General features: G+C 38.0%; 1 protein-coding gene across 3 annotated transcripts in view; it reads left to right on the top strand.

Moving 5' to 3' along the window:
• The window catches only part of LOC136711831 (glutaminase kidney isoform, mitochondrial), a 57,630-nt gene that overhangs the window by 14,766 nt on the left and 28,407 nt on the right, over nt 1–14,457 (top strand). For 2 of the 3 annotated variants that reach the window (XM_066688349.1, XM_066688351.1), the window contains exons 2-6: nt 8,294–8,390; nt 9,596–9,717; nt 11,610–11,739; nt 12,628–12,707; nt 13,977–14,140. In XM_066688349.1, the coding sequence (XP_066544446.1) occupies nt 8,294–8,390; nt 9,596–9,717; nt 11,610–11,739; nt 12,628–12,707; nt 13,977–14,140 (593 nt within the window). The remainder of the gene's footprint in view (nt 1–8,293; nt 8,391–9,595; nt 9,718–11,609; nt 11,740–12,627; nt 12,708–13,976; nt 14,141–14,457) is intronic. The other variant, XM_066688350.1, reaches the window with a different exon arrangement.

The raw sequence follows: 14,457 nt of genomic DNA on the forward strand, positions 1-14,457 counted from the left end.
ATAGCAAAACAGTATCTCACATTTCACTGTAAGCACACACATAATTAATAAAATAAGCTTTTCAGTGGGCCCTCTTTCTCCCGCGTAGCCAGATGAACTCAGGCTTTTCCGGTCACCCAGAGCGCTATCTGGATTAATTCCTCCAGTCTTGGGTTCGGTGGAGAGTTTAAATAACTATAACTTAACTTAAATATCTATTTAAGAAACTAATGAAATAAAAACACACGCAAGGCAAACCGGTACAATGTTACCTTAGACCAACACGTGTTACACTCACTTGCTATATGCGAGTAGCGATTAATAACTTTATAAGGCTATATTGAGTAGATATACACGTTAAAAAAACCAATATAACTTCCTTGTGTATACCAAATAACAATTTAACGGGTCAAACTGACTGTAGACCGCATTCATAAATATAAGAAACCGAACTAACACACTCAGTCAGTGCCAACTCAAAACTAAAAAAAAAAAAAAAAAACTACTCCTTACCACTACACATCAATCTCTGATGCCTCTACCTCCCGCACCCTCTCCAATACATGTAATTTAATAGGTGAATTGCTTTCCCCTATCCAATCAGCAGTGCTAGCAGCAGTGAGCAAGGTAGGCTGTGACTACATGTGTATGTGTATTTTATACAAACTATTCAAACTATTTATTTACACTGACAAAATATCAGCAGGGCTACACCACTAAGGATTCTTTAACTTGCAAGAAGTAGGCCTACTTATTCTGTAGCTTGTGGTATTGTTTGTTTTAGATTGTTAGTAATAACAAAGATGCTGATACCTTATTTTTGACTTTTTTTGTACCAGAACAGAAGCACATGATCCTAGTATGATGTCCACTCATGGGTCACGTTTTAGTGACGCCATTAGCTAACAGTTGTTACAGTTGTAGTTTCTCATGGTTTTTCCTGTAGTTCCTGGCTCATAAATCCTTTGCATTATCTTTTATCTGTGTAGATTTATTTTCTGTACGATCCTGTATTGTATTTACATTTTCTTTAATCCTTTTACTGAATTATTTGTATAAAATCCAAAACCACAAGTGAATTGGAAGTAATACATGGGCTGCAATCATATGATAAATGCGCCGCAAGAAGATTGCAAAACAGTAAAAACTATCCCATCACTGTATTGTTATTTGCAGAACCTCACAAACTGAAGTCTTCTGTATTTGATGCACAGGGAGAAATGGTTTGCTTTTTGACTTGGAAGAAACCACATGTTTAGGCATCAGTTATTGAGTCAAATTTGATGGGATTTTCAGAGCAAGAAGATTTACTTTGCTTTACCATAAAAATACAGATACTTTCAAACTGGAAAAAAAAGCTGAAATACGTGCACATGGTATTATTGAAAGAAATCAGTCACTCCTGTTTTAAATAGATGTGATGCAAAAATGTAGGGTCAAATTGTACATTCCTGAATTCCCCAAAAGTATTTTTTAACACCAGCTTGATCCCAGCCTGAGCAGCTGATCATTTTGATTCTGAGGGTCAGGATTAGGAAAGACCGACAAATCCAACTTCTTAAACCACAAAAATTGATAAAATATAAAAAGTAAGCTGCAGAAAACCACAAAAGCAGTATAAACAAGAACAAGAATGGGAATGAAAGCCCACAATTAAGTTATTTCTGGAGAATGAGCCTGTCGTGAGTTAAGCTGTCATTGCGCACCCAAACCTGTCATCAACAATGCCTGTTCGCTGTTGCTTTGTCTCTGGGAGCCGGTACCTTTTTGTGCTCATTGTTTTGGGTTTTCTAAGGAATGATTAAGCTGAACTCGATACTCTAATGCAGTAGAAAGGGTGGAGTGTCTCTGTTCCTTGTGAGCTTTTCTCCAGTGTAGTGCTGATTTTGTTTCTTCTGTGGCACAGGAACATCTCCAGTTACGCTACTGTAATTGAGATGGAGTTTGCATCGAAATTGTCATCTACTGCATGTGAGCATCAGTGATGTTCGGCTTCCTAATCCTAATCCCTTGGCGAGACCCCATTTAAACATGGGCCTATTTTTCTCTGACACCAAAATGCTTCACAGACCAGATCGACGTTTTTTGCATAATAAATATTGCATTACAGTGCACTTATTTGTTTATAAATTCTGTTGAAAGCATTTGACTTATTTTAGATTTAGAAAAGTAATGACTGACCAAAATAGACCCCATTTGTTTATGGAGCCCCAAATGGGGTCCTGACCCCAGGATATGGACTCCACTGATCTAAGGGTTGGAGTATTAGCCTAGAGCAGGCAATTACAAAAATGCTCTGTGATGAAAGCATAAACCAAAAGACAAAATTAACACTGGCAATTATTATTGCAATTTTGAAATGCAGACGGCATTTAACTACAGATGTTTGCTCCAAATTGTCTGGACTGTGCCACACAGTGCTATGCCAGCAGAATTGATTACAAAGATGCAGTAGGCAATGTTCCCACTCTTAAGTTCCCCAAAAACCTACTTAACTGAGAACTTGAGTTGCTTTTCCTGTAGTCAAGCAAATACAGTTTCTGTTTTTACCTCCAGTCAATTTGCTGCGGCTATCAGCCATGAGTAATCTAAATATCTCCCTTATCTATCTTAACATCTGTTAATGTATTTTTAGGGTTTGTCCACTGGGGATAAGTGCTCTATCACCTGTGCAGAATGTCAATAAACAACATCCCTTAAAAGAAAAAGAGGAAAAATTACGTAAGGAGAGACTGTTTTTTGTTTTGTTTCTGTTTTATCTTTCGAATGTGACTTCAGCAAATTCTGGCTGTTTTTCTGAATGTATGTTTTCCCCTCGACTGCTTAATTGAGTTAATTGGCCATATGGTACACCTGAAAACTGCACATTTTTGAGGTGAACAGATTTTTTAAATTAATACATACATTAAATAAACTGTAGGAATTGTTACTACATTCTGTCAAAGGGTTTAATTGATTGTCATGGTTTAAATTTTAATCTGTTTTGAGTCCTCTAAGGGAAATGCATTTCGGTATCCAGTATTTGCCCACTAGTATAATTTGGACCTGAGTTAGTCCAGACATTATTCTCGAAAGTGATCATTGCTCACCTTTTAAATTGTATCTGTATGCATCTTCATTAGAGCTACTGTGATCAACTTTGTCTCGGTCTGGTGCTAAAGTAATGCATGAGATCTTTGCTTATGACTACTGTACCTGATGTCAGTGGACTCCTGTTTCAACTAAGTCTTTGATGTACCCAGAGAAGCTGTACTTTGATACTTTGTGCCTTGGAGCCATTGAAGTGGACATTTTCGTTCCGGTAACATCACTGCAAGTTGCTTGTGAAGTCATCTATTGTCAAGAGATGTGTTAAAAGCCTCCCTTTTTAGTTTGATTGTAGAAGCACTGCTTTTGTGCAGTTACATGTTCTGTTGATGTAGATGTAGGTGCCATTTGAAGTCTCCACATGCAGCTTTTACTGGGCTTGTGTTTTACCAGTTTGCATTGTATGTACAGTAGGATTGAGAGGTTATAAGTGCATTAGATGTGATATTGAGAGGCAGCTGTACATTAGATAGTGTATCCACTTTATATGTGAAGTAATGGTAAGAACAAACGATAAACCAAACTGTTTGTAGTCTGTAGACAAGAAATCCTCCTTTGAGTTTTCCCAGGAATTCCAAATCTCTTCCTCCATCCCACAGTTGATGGAGGCGAACTTTATTACTTTGTAGATTTATGGGTATTATAGGTTTGTAACTGTGGGGCAAGAAAAACAAATTTACTTTTGCAGCACCTTGAATGTGACCTTTTCATAACTCCACTTTCTCCCGATTGAGTGCGAATGGCATTTAGCCAAACTTAGTCTCCGTCAGACTGCCTGCAAGCTTGAAGCAAGCAAAATCTGTCATCGTCAGATGCTTTGTTCTTTATCAAACATACCTTGCTCAACCTTTACTAATGTATTGCATTTGAGTTCTGTGGTGCTTCAGTTTATTTCTGATCTTGTAGCAGTAGCTAATGAAACGCCTTCTGAAATGCGAACAGAATCAAATGTACATTTTCAAAGCTCTACAGCTCTGGAAAAAATTGAGACCACTGCAAAATTAATTTTCTCTGGTTTTACTATTTATAGGTATGTGTTTGGGTAAAATGAACATTTTTTCTATTCTATAAACTACTGACCACATTTCTCCCAGATTAAAAAAAAAAATATGAATGAAATGGTATGGCTGCCAATCCTGCCATTCATGTAGAGATGCTGATTTAAGAAAAATGTGCAGTGGTCTCTTAATTGTTTCCAGAGCAATATGTTTGTTGACTACAGTTGCCCACATTTTCCATATCCTGGGTTTTCATATTTGTAGTTAACCCCCACCCTTAGAAAACTTCAGCCAACAGCTGTATTCATATTAAACCTTGACATTACTTGTGCTTATGGTGCCAGAGTTAGTGTATTTAGACCAAGGAGCAGTGTTACTTTATTTAATAAAGCATAAAAACAAACCTCCTGCCTAAAGTGGAAATGTATTATTTTTGTGAGGAAAAAGTCACTGACATCTAATTACTTTGCAAGACAGCAGCATTGGATCCCAGTGTGGTATTAATGGTTTGATATACATTGGAAGAGCAAGGACGTGGAGTCGGGAAGACATTCACAGAGCTACAGTGTAATGAACTGACCTCAGTGCTCTTCCCCTGAGAAGAGGAGCAGCTGAGCCCAGGAGCAGTAATTAAAGGAACCAGGATTTGAGCAAATGTCTCACACCTATGGTCCTGACTTTATAAAGCAACGCATTTCTGTGGCATGGCGAACAGTGAGAGGGATCACCCCACCCTCATTGGAATTGCCATTGGGTTTGCTGGAGTCAAGGAGTCATTTTATCAGTCTGGGTTTGATTGTGAAACGGTGCGAGTGCTTGTCTGTGTTAAATATGATTTGTTTGTTTCCTCTGTGTTCCCATTGTGTGCAGTGTCTTTTAAAGTGATAGCCTTCAGATCTAGGGAATACTTCACATTGTTCCTGAAATGCATACAAACAAACTTGTTTTCAGGTATACCAGTAATTGCAGTAGAGCATAACATGTTATTTTCAAATGTTATAGATCAGGATAACTAGAATGTCTGTCTGAATTGAGAATATGAAAGGTATATATCACATAATGAATGAAATTGGAGTTTGTGTACAATATCTGTGCATTTGATGTCTCATTCATTTTGCATGTATTCTCTTCTCTTTCTTTATCCACTTGCTTTACATTTATGTGTGTAAGTATATTTCATTTACAATGTGTATCTTCTAGCTGTAGCTTGAATCTGAGACTTGCATCCTGTGTAGTTGAGTTTTTCTTTAAAACCAGTTTCTGCCCCTGACTGATCTTTCCTAGTGGACCTTTGTCAAAGTGCTTTGTTCCCTTTTGTGATTTTATCCCACCCTCTTTCTAGTTTAGTTGCACCCAACTTGGATCAAAATTCAATTATGACCCCAGGGACTAATATATGATCAAATCTCTTTCCTTAAGCATATAAAAAAACTACATGATAGGATATAGACTTCTGTTTCTTTGTCACCTTTTTTCTGAAATTATATAGAAACAAATTATTTTTTCTAATAAACAGCACATGTCCGGAGCTACAGTCTGCTGTTTGAAGTTTGACTCCTTTCCTAATTTTTCATCTTACATAACTGCCACAACAACAATTTTCATAATAGATCAATTGTTTTTTACCGATTTGATGCCAGATATGAATTAATTCAGGTGCTTTAGATAATATACATTAAGTTGTAGTTGGTGTTTAATGAAATATCAGTCTTAAATGAAAGAAGCAATTCAGTTTTAGGACTAAATAGCACTGTCATTATTAAAGAAAAGCTAATTTTACCTATACCTGGTGAAGCCGGCAGCATGACTCGCATAGGAGAGTGATGGAGTGGAGAAGAGATGTAAAGCATGCCCACAATTAAACATGCAGGCAAATCAGTTGCAGCTTTACATGTTGGAGAATGACTAATAGAAAGGAACATGAATGGAATCAGAAGTTAGCGAGGAATTTAAATACAAGCAAGAGTGTATTCCAATAAAATAACTTCCCAGATGTACTGCCATATATTTCAACATTATAGGTGGGAAAACATGTATTCATCTTTGCTTAGGTGTAGACTAAATACAAATAAGTAGCTTTAGTCCTTGCAGAGGCTTGACAAAAATACAAAATGTAGACCACCTGTGCAATTTTGGTAACTCTGCACTGCGGCAAACTATTTTCATTTGTAAAATGAAACCCTGACACACTAATTTCAAATTTTCTGTACCTTACATCTTCACCTGCACAACAGCTACTTAAACAGTGGAAATATTACAAATTTTGGTTGGTTTGTCAGTACGTGTTAATCTTGAACCGTTTGAACCACAGTCCCTGACGCCGTGTAATAACTTACCTGAACTTACCTTGGCTTTGTAGTGTGAATGTGATTAATCAGTGTTGAGCAGTGCTCACAACTTCATGAATAAAAGCAGTCCAGAGCAAGAGGATGGTGAAATGCAATTTTATGTTTGACTTAGTGTTCATATTCGAGGGATCAGAAGGATTAGAATATTTCTTGATTGGTCACCTTCATATATATGAGATATTACTGGAAAAAAATTGTCCTTATTTGGCCCCTATTGGAAATAGATTTCAGTAAAAACTATACATGTCTTTATTTTCAGCCTTATTTGCAAAGACAATTGATCATATTCACTTTCAAAATTCATACTTTTTCTTCCATGCTACAATGTAACACTAAGTCATCCGTATAATGACATCCTTCAAAGCTAATCAAGACCTAACTTTTAGCATTTAGCAACAGCTCAATGACTCAAACCTTTTTCTTAATACATTACACCACGATTTGGTGCTTACAGCTTCTTGATATGGGCACCAGAGGGTTTTTAAAGAGGTGTACAAAGAGTTTTTAATTTTATTTTAAAATTTTTTTGATCCAGTTACAATTAAGAGGGGTTTCCTTGACCATACACCGTGATGCAATAGAAACCCGTAATTTGAATGTGAATAATACATCTGCAAGTTTTGTTAAAAAGGGAGGTGCTCATCTTAGTCTAAAATTCTGGACACTGGGATTTGTCCATTTAAATAAAGAAACTGTCCCATTCCCTCTGATACATCAGTGAGAGGTTATTACCATGTGCACAATTTGCTAAACGTATCTAGACGTTAAACGTAATGGATAATCCGACTTCTACTTTTTGTGATGCTTTCTGTTAAAAGCAATTCATACAAATTGGTGAATCAGATTTTATTCTAAAAGCCTTTGAACAACTAGAACTCAACATGTGGTTAGTCTAGCATTTGCAGCAAAGCTTTACGTCCTCTGCCCCCTCACACGTACGTCTTTGAGGAAGTTTGCCATTTGTAAATCTGCGAGCATTTGGTTAGGAAAGGGGAAACATCATATTTTACGTTTGGATTTGTCCACATGGCAGTGACCCAGGAGCCTGCTTTTCATTTCAAAGGGGGGGACAGGATATGACTTGATACACAGTAACATAGTTTACAACCCCGAGGGAGAATCACTGCAGGATGAGTGTTCATACAGATTATCAAGCTCTTTCACAATGTGATTCTCAAAAAAGATTTTCAGTTTTTTTGCTTAAGGTGCATCTCTGGGTCATTGTTGGATTAATTTCATTTTATGACTATTAAATGATTACATTAGATTGTCATCCTGGTTGAGAATGGAGCAACTCTTTTGGTGTGTGACCATTACAAGGAATATTGATCTTACGTTCTCATCCAGCCATTAGTACCAACCTTGAACCTGGTTTAAGCAACTCGCCAGTATTTTCACTTTGAATGTGAAGAGACTTTTGGAAACCCCCCCCACCTCCCCCATTAACCTCTGCTGCTACTAACTCTCCTGTCCGCTCTGAATACATTTATACCTGCTTTAAACAAATCTGTCATGGATGTGGATCAATTATTGACCTGGGACAGGAGCCATTTTGATCTCTGACCTCTCATTGTGCATGATGGATCAAAATGAGATTCATTTTATTTTGCAAGCCACTTCACGTTGGTTCCCTTGTCAATCTGACTAAATTTTAACTTTCAGAGACTGGAGTTTTTTAAAGCAGGATTGAATGTATTTATTAAACCCACAGCAGTCTCATGTTTATTCATTTAATATAGTGTGTTGGTCATGTAACTATTATTGTATTCCTCTCCTTGCTATGATACCCTTGTAAGAAGAAGAAAAAGTATTGCTTTTATGATTGAGAAGTATTTTCAGAAGGCTGCATTTTAAATCGATGCGTGTGTTGTTTTTTCCTAGGAGAAGGAAAGTGGGCATCTTGCCCAGTCTGGAGGATCTGCTGTTCTACACGATCGCTGAAGGACAGGAGAAAATTCCAGTTCATAAATTCATCACGGTAAGTGGTGGCGATTAAAAGCCTCGAAGAGCCAGGGCGGCCTATCGTGGCTTTCTGCTTACACACAGAGATTACAGACAATCTGTGCTCGTATCAGGAAGCCACTCTTCAACACACAGCACCCAGGGCCGTCTCACGGAAGGGTAATCTCATCTGTGAAGGAAATGATTCCTGCACTTGTGAACTTGTTTTCTCTGCTGTCCTGGCTGTCCATTCTCTCTGCCAGTACAGAGTAGCCTCTCCATTATGAGTCACTTTCTTATGTGACTGGACACATGTATCCATTTGTAACAGTATAGCTTGTCACATGTTGCCCTACATTTAGTGGAAATTTTACTTATTGTGGTAAGGTTTGCCTTGATTTAAAAGCAGTTCAGTCTTAGGTGTTAGATTTAATCTGTGTGAAAGCCCTTTTTGTCTGTATAGTAAATTGGCTAATTTGTTTTGGTCTGTGTACACTGTCATTGGTCTCTTCTCAGCCGATCTACCAAGCTTGTCTAGTCGTCCAAATGAATTGAGGCTGGTGCTTTAATCCCTTCAATTAATAATGGGATCCCGTCTTTTTAAGCATTGTTTCCACTTTGTGTGACTGGCCCTTCATCCTTGTGTAAGAATTCCGATAAGAGTCATGTAAACTTGTTTTTTTGCAAATTTAGATCAGAATATCTAGCCGTTATTGTCAATTCTAACTGAAAAAAATAAATGTCCAACTGAATTGCAATGGCTAAATGTACTCTACACACATGGGGGGACAGACTGACTGGTGAGATCTATTCAAAACTCAATCACTTTAGTTAATATAAGGATGGCACCTGATTTTATTCTTACTCTTTAAGTAACTGCACTACCAACTGGAATCAAGTTGTAAAGACTGCGTCATGAAACAGACTGAGAGCCATTCTCTTTATTATTAATAATAATAATAATAATAATAATGTCTGCTAATAAATAAATAATGGAGAATATAGAACTATAAGCACCCTTTTCAAGCCTCTGTGAAATGCAACATTTTGCAGTGTAATGTGAACAGCCTATTGCCACAAATGACATGTACAATTTCTAAAAATACTTCAAGGTTTCAAGTCCAGTATGGTTCTGAATGGCAGAAATTATAAATGCTGTTAAACTGATCTTTGCCTCATCCTTATTCCCTTCTGGGGAAGAACAATACTGAAAGAAATGTTTGTTCTTCCTGCTTTTTTCAGGCATTGAAAGCCACAGGACTGCGGACGGGAGATCCCAGACTGAAGGAATGCATGGACATGCTGAAAATCACCCTCCAGTCCACCTCAGATGGAGTGATGCTGGATAAGCATCTGTTCAAAAAGTAAGGGATAAAGCCTCTCAGGATTTTTAGGCTCTCCGCGGTTAATATTTTGCATTTTACCAGAGCTGCGGCATCCTAAATCAGTTGAGAAGTGGCCTGAGGACTGCAGTCTTGGCAGCTGTATTGGAGATTCCCAAAATGTTGCCAGCCAATGTAACTCTCCTGGAGGGTGATGGATTACATTAGTGACTGGCTGAATGTGTGTCGCCTTGGAAGAAGGAGGCTGACAATTTACTACCACTACTGCTGCTATAAATAATTTAATTGGCAAGTTATTGTGTGAGGGATGGACCAGAAACTAGTGCTAGTGGGTTTAGTGTGACATGGCTATTTATTCCCTGTGTGCTTGATTTTTAATTACTTAAGATCTGCCAGTACTTTTTCTCACAAAAAGGCATCTTATCAATAATTGTCTTTTTGAGAAAGTTGCTGCTGGTGAACCGGGCTGTGGAGGATTTCTCTTCAATCTGAAGGTGGCCCGAGTTTGCATGAAGCTCCGTTTATCTGGTGCGGCAGCTGCATCGAGTTTCTCTTATCTGTGATGGCTTATTGTAAAGAATGCTGTGCAGAGATTAAAAAATTAGATGTGCCCTCACACCAGCCCGATAGGTGTGATTTGTGACCCATGTCTGTTTGAGAGGGAACACTTAGCTGTGCATGGGTTAAGCCATATATCTGGCTGAATAGGAGGCACTGCCTCATAAACTGCCCATTTTCCACAGCAGATTAAGTTTCGTGTTATAGATGAGTGTTGTTTTTAGTATTTATTGAATTTGTGGATGTGGGGTCTGACCTCTTCTGACGCTGCACAGTAAATCGATCTAGCGGCTACATTTGCACTGTACTGAAACGACCTTGAATGGGGAGGCCTAGCTTCAGCTCGTGATGTGGCCTGTGCTGCAGACTCAGGCTCTTGGCTGGTACCCTGCTCCCAGCTGCCTAGAAATGGAGCCATCTGCTATCCCATCGTCCACTGCCTCTTCACTTCCCCAGCTCTGTGAAAGTCACAGGGAATGTGCATAAAGACTGCTTGTGTTTATGAGCATGAAAAAGTAATAATAAAATGAAAAAAGGAAATTAATGTTCAATTTCCATATATAAACAGGATGACTTTTCAATCTGCTCTTTGATTTTTAATTCCAGATAAACATTGACTAATTTTATCAAAACCTAAAGCCTTATTTCTGAGGTGTACCCTCAGACTACCATAACCATGATTTTAATCTGTTTAATCTTTTGTTTTTGAAACACTCCTGCTTCTCTTGTTCATTGTTGGTTTCTCTTTACCAACACTGCCAGAGCATTACACATAGTTTTTCATGGCTTCCTCTTAGTGTAGGAGCACACCTGTTCACCTGTGAGAACTACCTAGTTATTCCAGGATTACAGTCCGAGGCACGTCCTGTCTGAATTGTTTTTTGTCAAACGCGTTTTGCTGCTGAATATCTTCCAGCTGTAGGACTTTGAGAATCTTTAGATAGATCTTCTAATGTTATCACTTCCATTTTTATCTTGGATATTTTCATCATTTTTAAATGAGCTGAAAATCCACTTACTGTTTTTAACTTTACCTAATATCCATACTTTGGCATGTTTGACTACAGTTTAAATAAATACACATGAATATGGATGTGTATATATCAAGACCATGTGCTTTCCCACTTATGATGACTGGAACCTGCCACAGGTCTCTAGAAACTTACATTAATAAAAATGACTGTGGAAACATTTGGAATTGCATTCAAGGTGCATTATAGAATTCTTGAAATTCCTTGGTGGGTTAATATTTGATTGGGGTTAAGCTTGTTTTGGTGATTGCTTTATTTATTTTTCTCATTGGAGTTCTATTCTGTGCTCTGTTTTCTCAAACCGTGTTTTTGATTTCTTTGCAGGTGTGTTCAGAGCAACATTGTGCTGCTTACACAGGCCTTTAGGAAGAAGTTTGTAGTTCCAGATTTCACTTCCTTCACCTCCCACATTGATGAGCTTTACGAAAGTGCCAAAAAACTGTCTGGAGGGCAGGTAGGTCTGAAGGCTGGTCACCAGCTAGCAGTAGCTCACCATTTCATATCCCTGCAAGAGTGTAGCTCACTAATCACTTACTATAGGAGAAGAATGCTGAAAACAATTGACATGCAACGTAAACTAGTCTTTAGAATGTGTCTGCACTCCCTGCACTGTACTCTATCCCAGTGGGCCAAGAGATTTGTCATGCAGAGAGCGGTCTGCAGGGACACTGTCTTAAGCCTGGAGACAAGTGCCGTGTGAAGGGAAATGAAAGATCTTCACTAGGGGCCAGTATTTTTAAAAAGCTTTGCTAGTTTTAAAGAATGGGGGGAATTAAAAAAATTGCTCAAATGGAGAAATGGAGCTGAGATCATTTTAATGAGTCTCATGACATTTCTTTTTCACATTTAAACCTTTTATTTAATTGCAAATATTTATTTAACTACAGGGATTAATTGACCATGTCATCTGATAACTGGATTTCAATTAAATCAGCTACAATTAATCCAGAATTAACAAAGACAAGTCTGTAGGCCTCAGTGTCTGAAGACCTGCTTCAGATTTGAGAAATACTTTGACAAAGTGCAAAGTTCTGCTACTATATTGGCTTCAGCTAAAGAGGCCACAGTCCATTAATCATGTATTTTAAGAGGGCTTATTGCACTTTGTTTGATCTTCTGCTGGGCAGGTTGTCCGTAGCTCGGCAACCAACCAGTATGTGCAAGTTCAGCTAAGTTTTAGTTTCTTTTAGCAGCATCTGGAGATTTCACTAAGCTACTTGAAGAGTCAGGTTATCATCAACTGGGCTGATTTGTGACCAGGAGTAGACTTCTGTTGTAGTATCAGTATTACTAATGCAAAATAAGAACAAGCCACAACTGTCATTCATTTTGTGTTCTGCAGGTTGCCGATTACATTCCCCAGCTGGCCAAATTTAGCCCGGACTTGTGGGCCGTTTCAGTGTGCACAGTGGACGGACAAAGGTAACTAAGGGCAAGAACTACCGGCAAATGACAAAATATAAACCTGTGTTGGTCTATTGATGTTTCTCGGTGTACTCAATGGAATTTGTCAGATACCAGTTTCTACTACTTGTAAATCACAGTGGGATTAAGTTTCTAATTTGCAATACTCTAATAGGTTCAGTTTAATTCCGTGCTAGAAGGGATGATAAAATAAGTGACATTGAAATGAGAAAATGCTTACAGTGTGTTTGGAACTAGATGCAACAAGGGGGAGGAAAAAAGGATTAAATGTTGTAGGGACAGCTTTTTATGTGATAATAAGGTGGAGTGTTTCTCTCGTTACAGTAAATCAGAGGCATCGTGTCTAGAGGAAAGACAATTCTGCATTATTATACACTGCACATTTGTCATTTCAGTTTTCATCCATTTTAAAATTTGTAACAGTCTGATTTCCCAATAATAAATGCCCTCCGCATCTAAAAGCACTGCCTTAGGACAGATTTGTATGGATTTGGCAAATCCCAGAAATGCTTCTAGAATGACTTTTATACGCCTGTTTATTTTTAGTCCGTAATGGCTGTGCTAGGCTGTTTCTAATGCAGACTCTAATCTTTTAAGATTCCTTAGTTATGCATTTAACAGTTGTAGGGATGGGCTGCCAAATGAATCTACACCTCCCAAAGGAATTTATTGAGGTTGTTGTGCTTGTGAGGTAGCCTTTAGCCCATTGATGGTTAACTCCTCGTGCTGTTTGTTTAGTAGTACTGCGTGATATTCTATTGCTCTCCAGAACCTTGACTTCCCCAGTCTGTTCACAACACTTGGCGCAATAAACTGTGATAAGATTGGCTTTTCACACATGATTGCGTGTTTACAACGCTAACCGAATTATCACGTTGTTATTCATAACAAAAAAAAAAAGATCAAACAAGGCTACTTATCTGATAAGGTAACGACAGTATATTATCATCCAATTATCCATAGAAAAAAAACTTAAATTCTTGCCAGCTTTTTATCTAATAAACCTCTATCTCCTGTGTTTGAGACCTTCATACCGAAATGACACTGCTCAAGGGGTTCCTTTTTCTTTACCAATGAAGCTGAATTGTTAAATTATATTTATTTTACCATGTAGGTTTCTGAGCAGAACCGCTAGATATTGCAAAGTTGCCTAATGTGTACTGCCTACCAAAGCAATACCTTTTCATTTTGATTAATTTTGATCTGCTGCTTTTGTTTGGAATAGTCGATGTCTTCTCATCTCCTGTTCACATTTGTCTCCTCTAGGCACACAGTTGGAGATACCAAGGTCCCGTTCTGTCTGCAGTCTTGTGTTAAGCCGCTGAAGTATGCCATTTCTGTGCACGACCTTGGCACAGAATATGTGCACAGATACGTTGGGAAAGAGCCCAGTGGATTACGATTCAACAAACTCTTCCTGAATGAAGACGGTATGGATTAAAACCTGTAAAGGCAATCATTAATTTCCCGTTTGGATTATTTAAAAATATCTACTGTCTCTGCTTCAGTGCGTAGGTCTTGTTTTCCTCATTATTTGTTTTAAGGGGCACTGTTGATGCTTATTGTTTTGTATTTATTCATGAATGAAAATGTTATAGGTTTTTAAAATATGTATTAAGATTTTAACCCTAAAGTGTTTTGTTTCCTCCCTTTAGCTCTGTCTAGACCCGACTGTGTTTTTTGCTGTTGTAAGACACAGGCCACGATCTTGTCAAAACTTTGACCTGCAAATCGCAAAGTACAGACT

Source organism: Amia ocellicauda, chromosome 16, assembly GCF_036373705.1.
Source record: "Amia ocellicauda isolate fAmiCal2 chromosome 16, fAmiCal2.hap1, whole genome shotgun sequence".
NCBI lineage: Eukaryota > Metazoa > Chordata > Actinopteri > Amiiformes > Amiidae > Amia > Amia ocellicauda.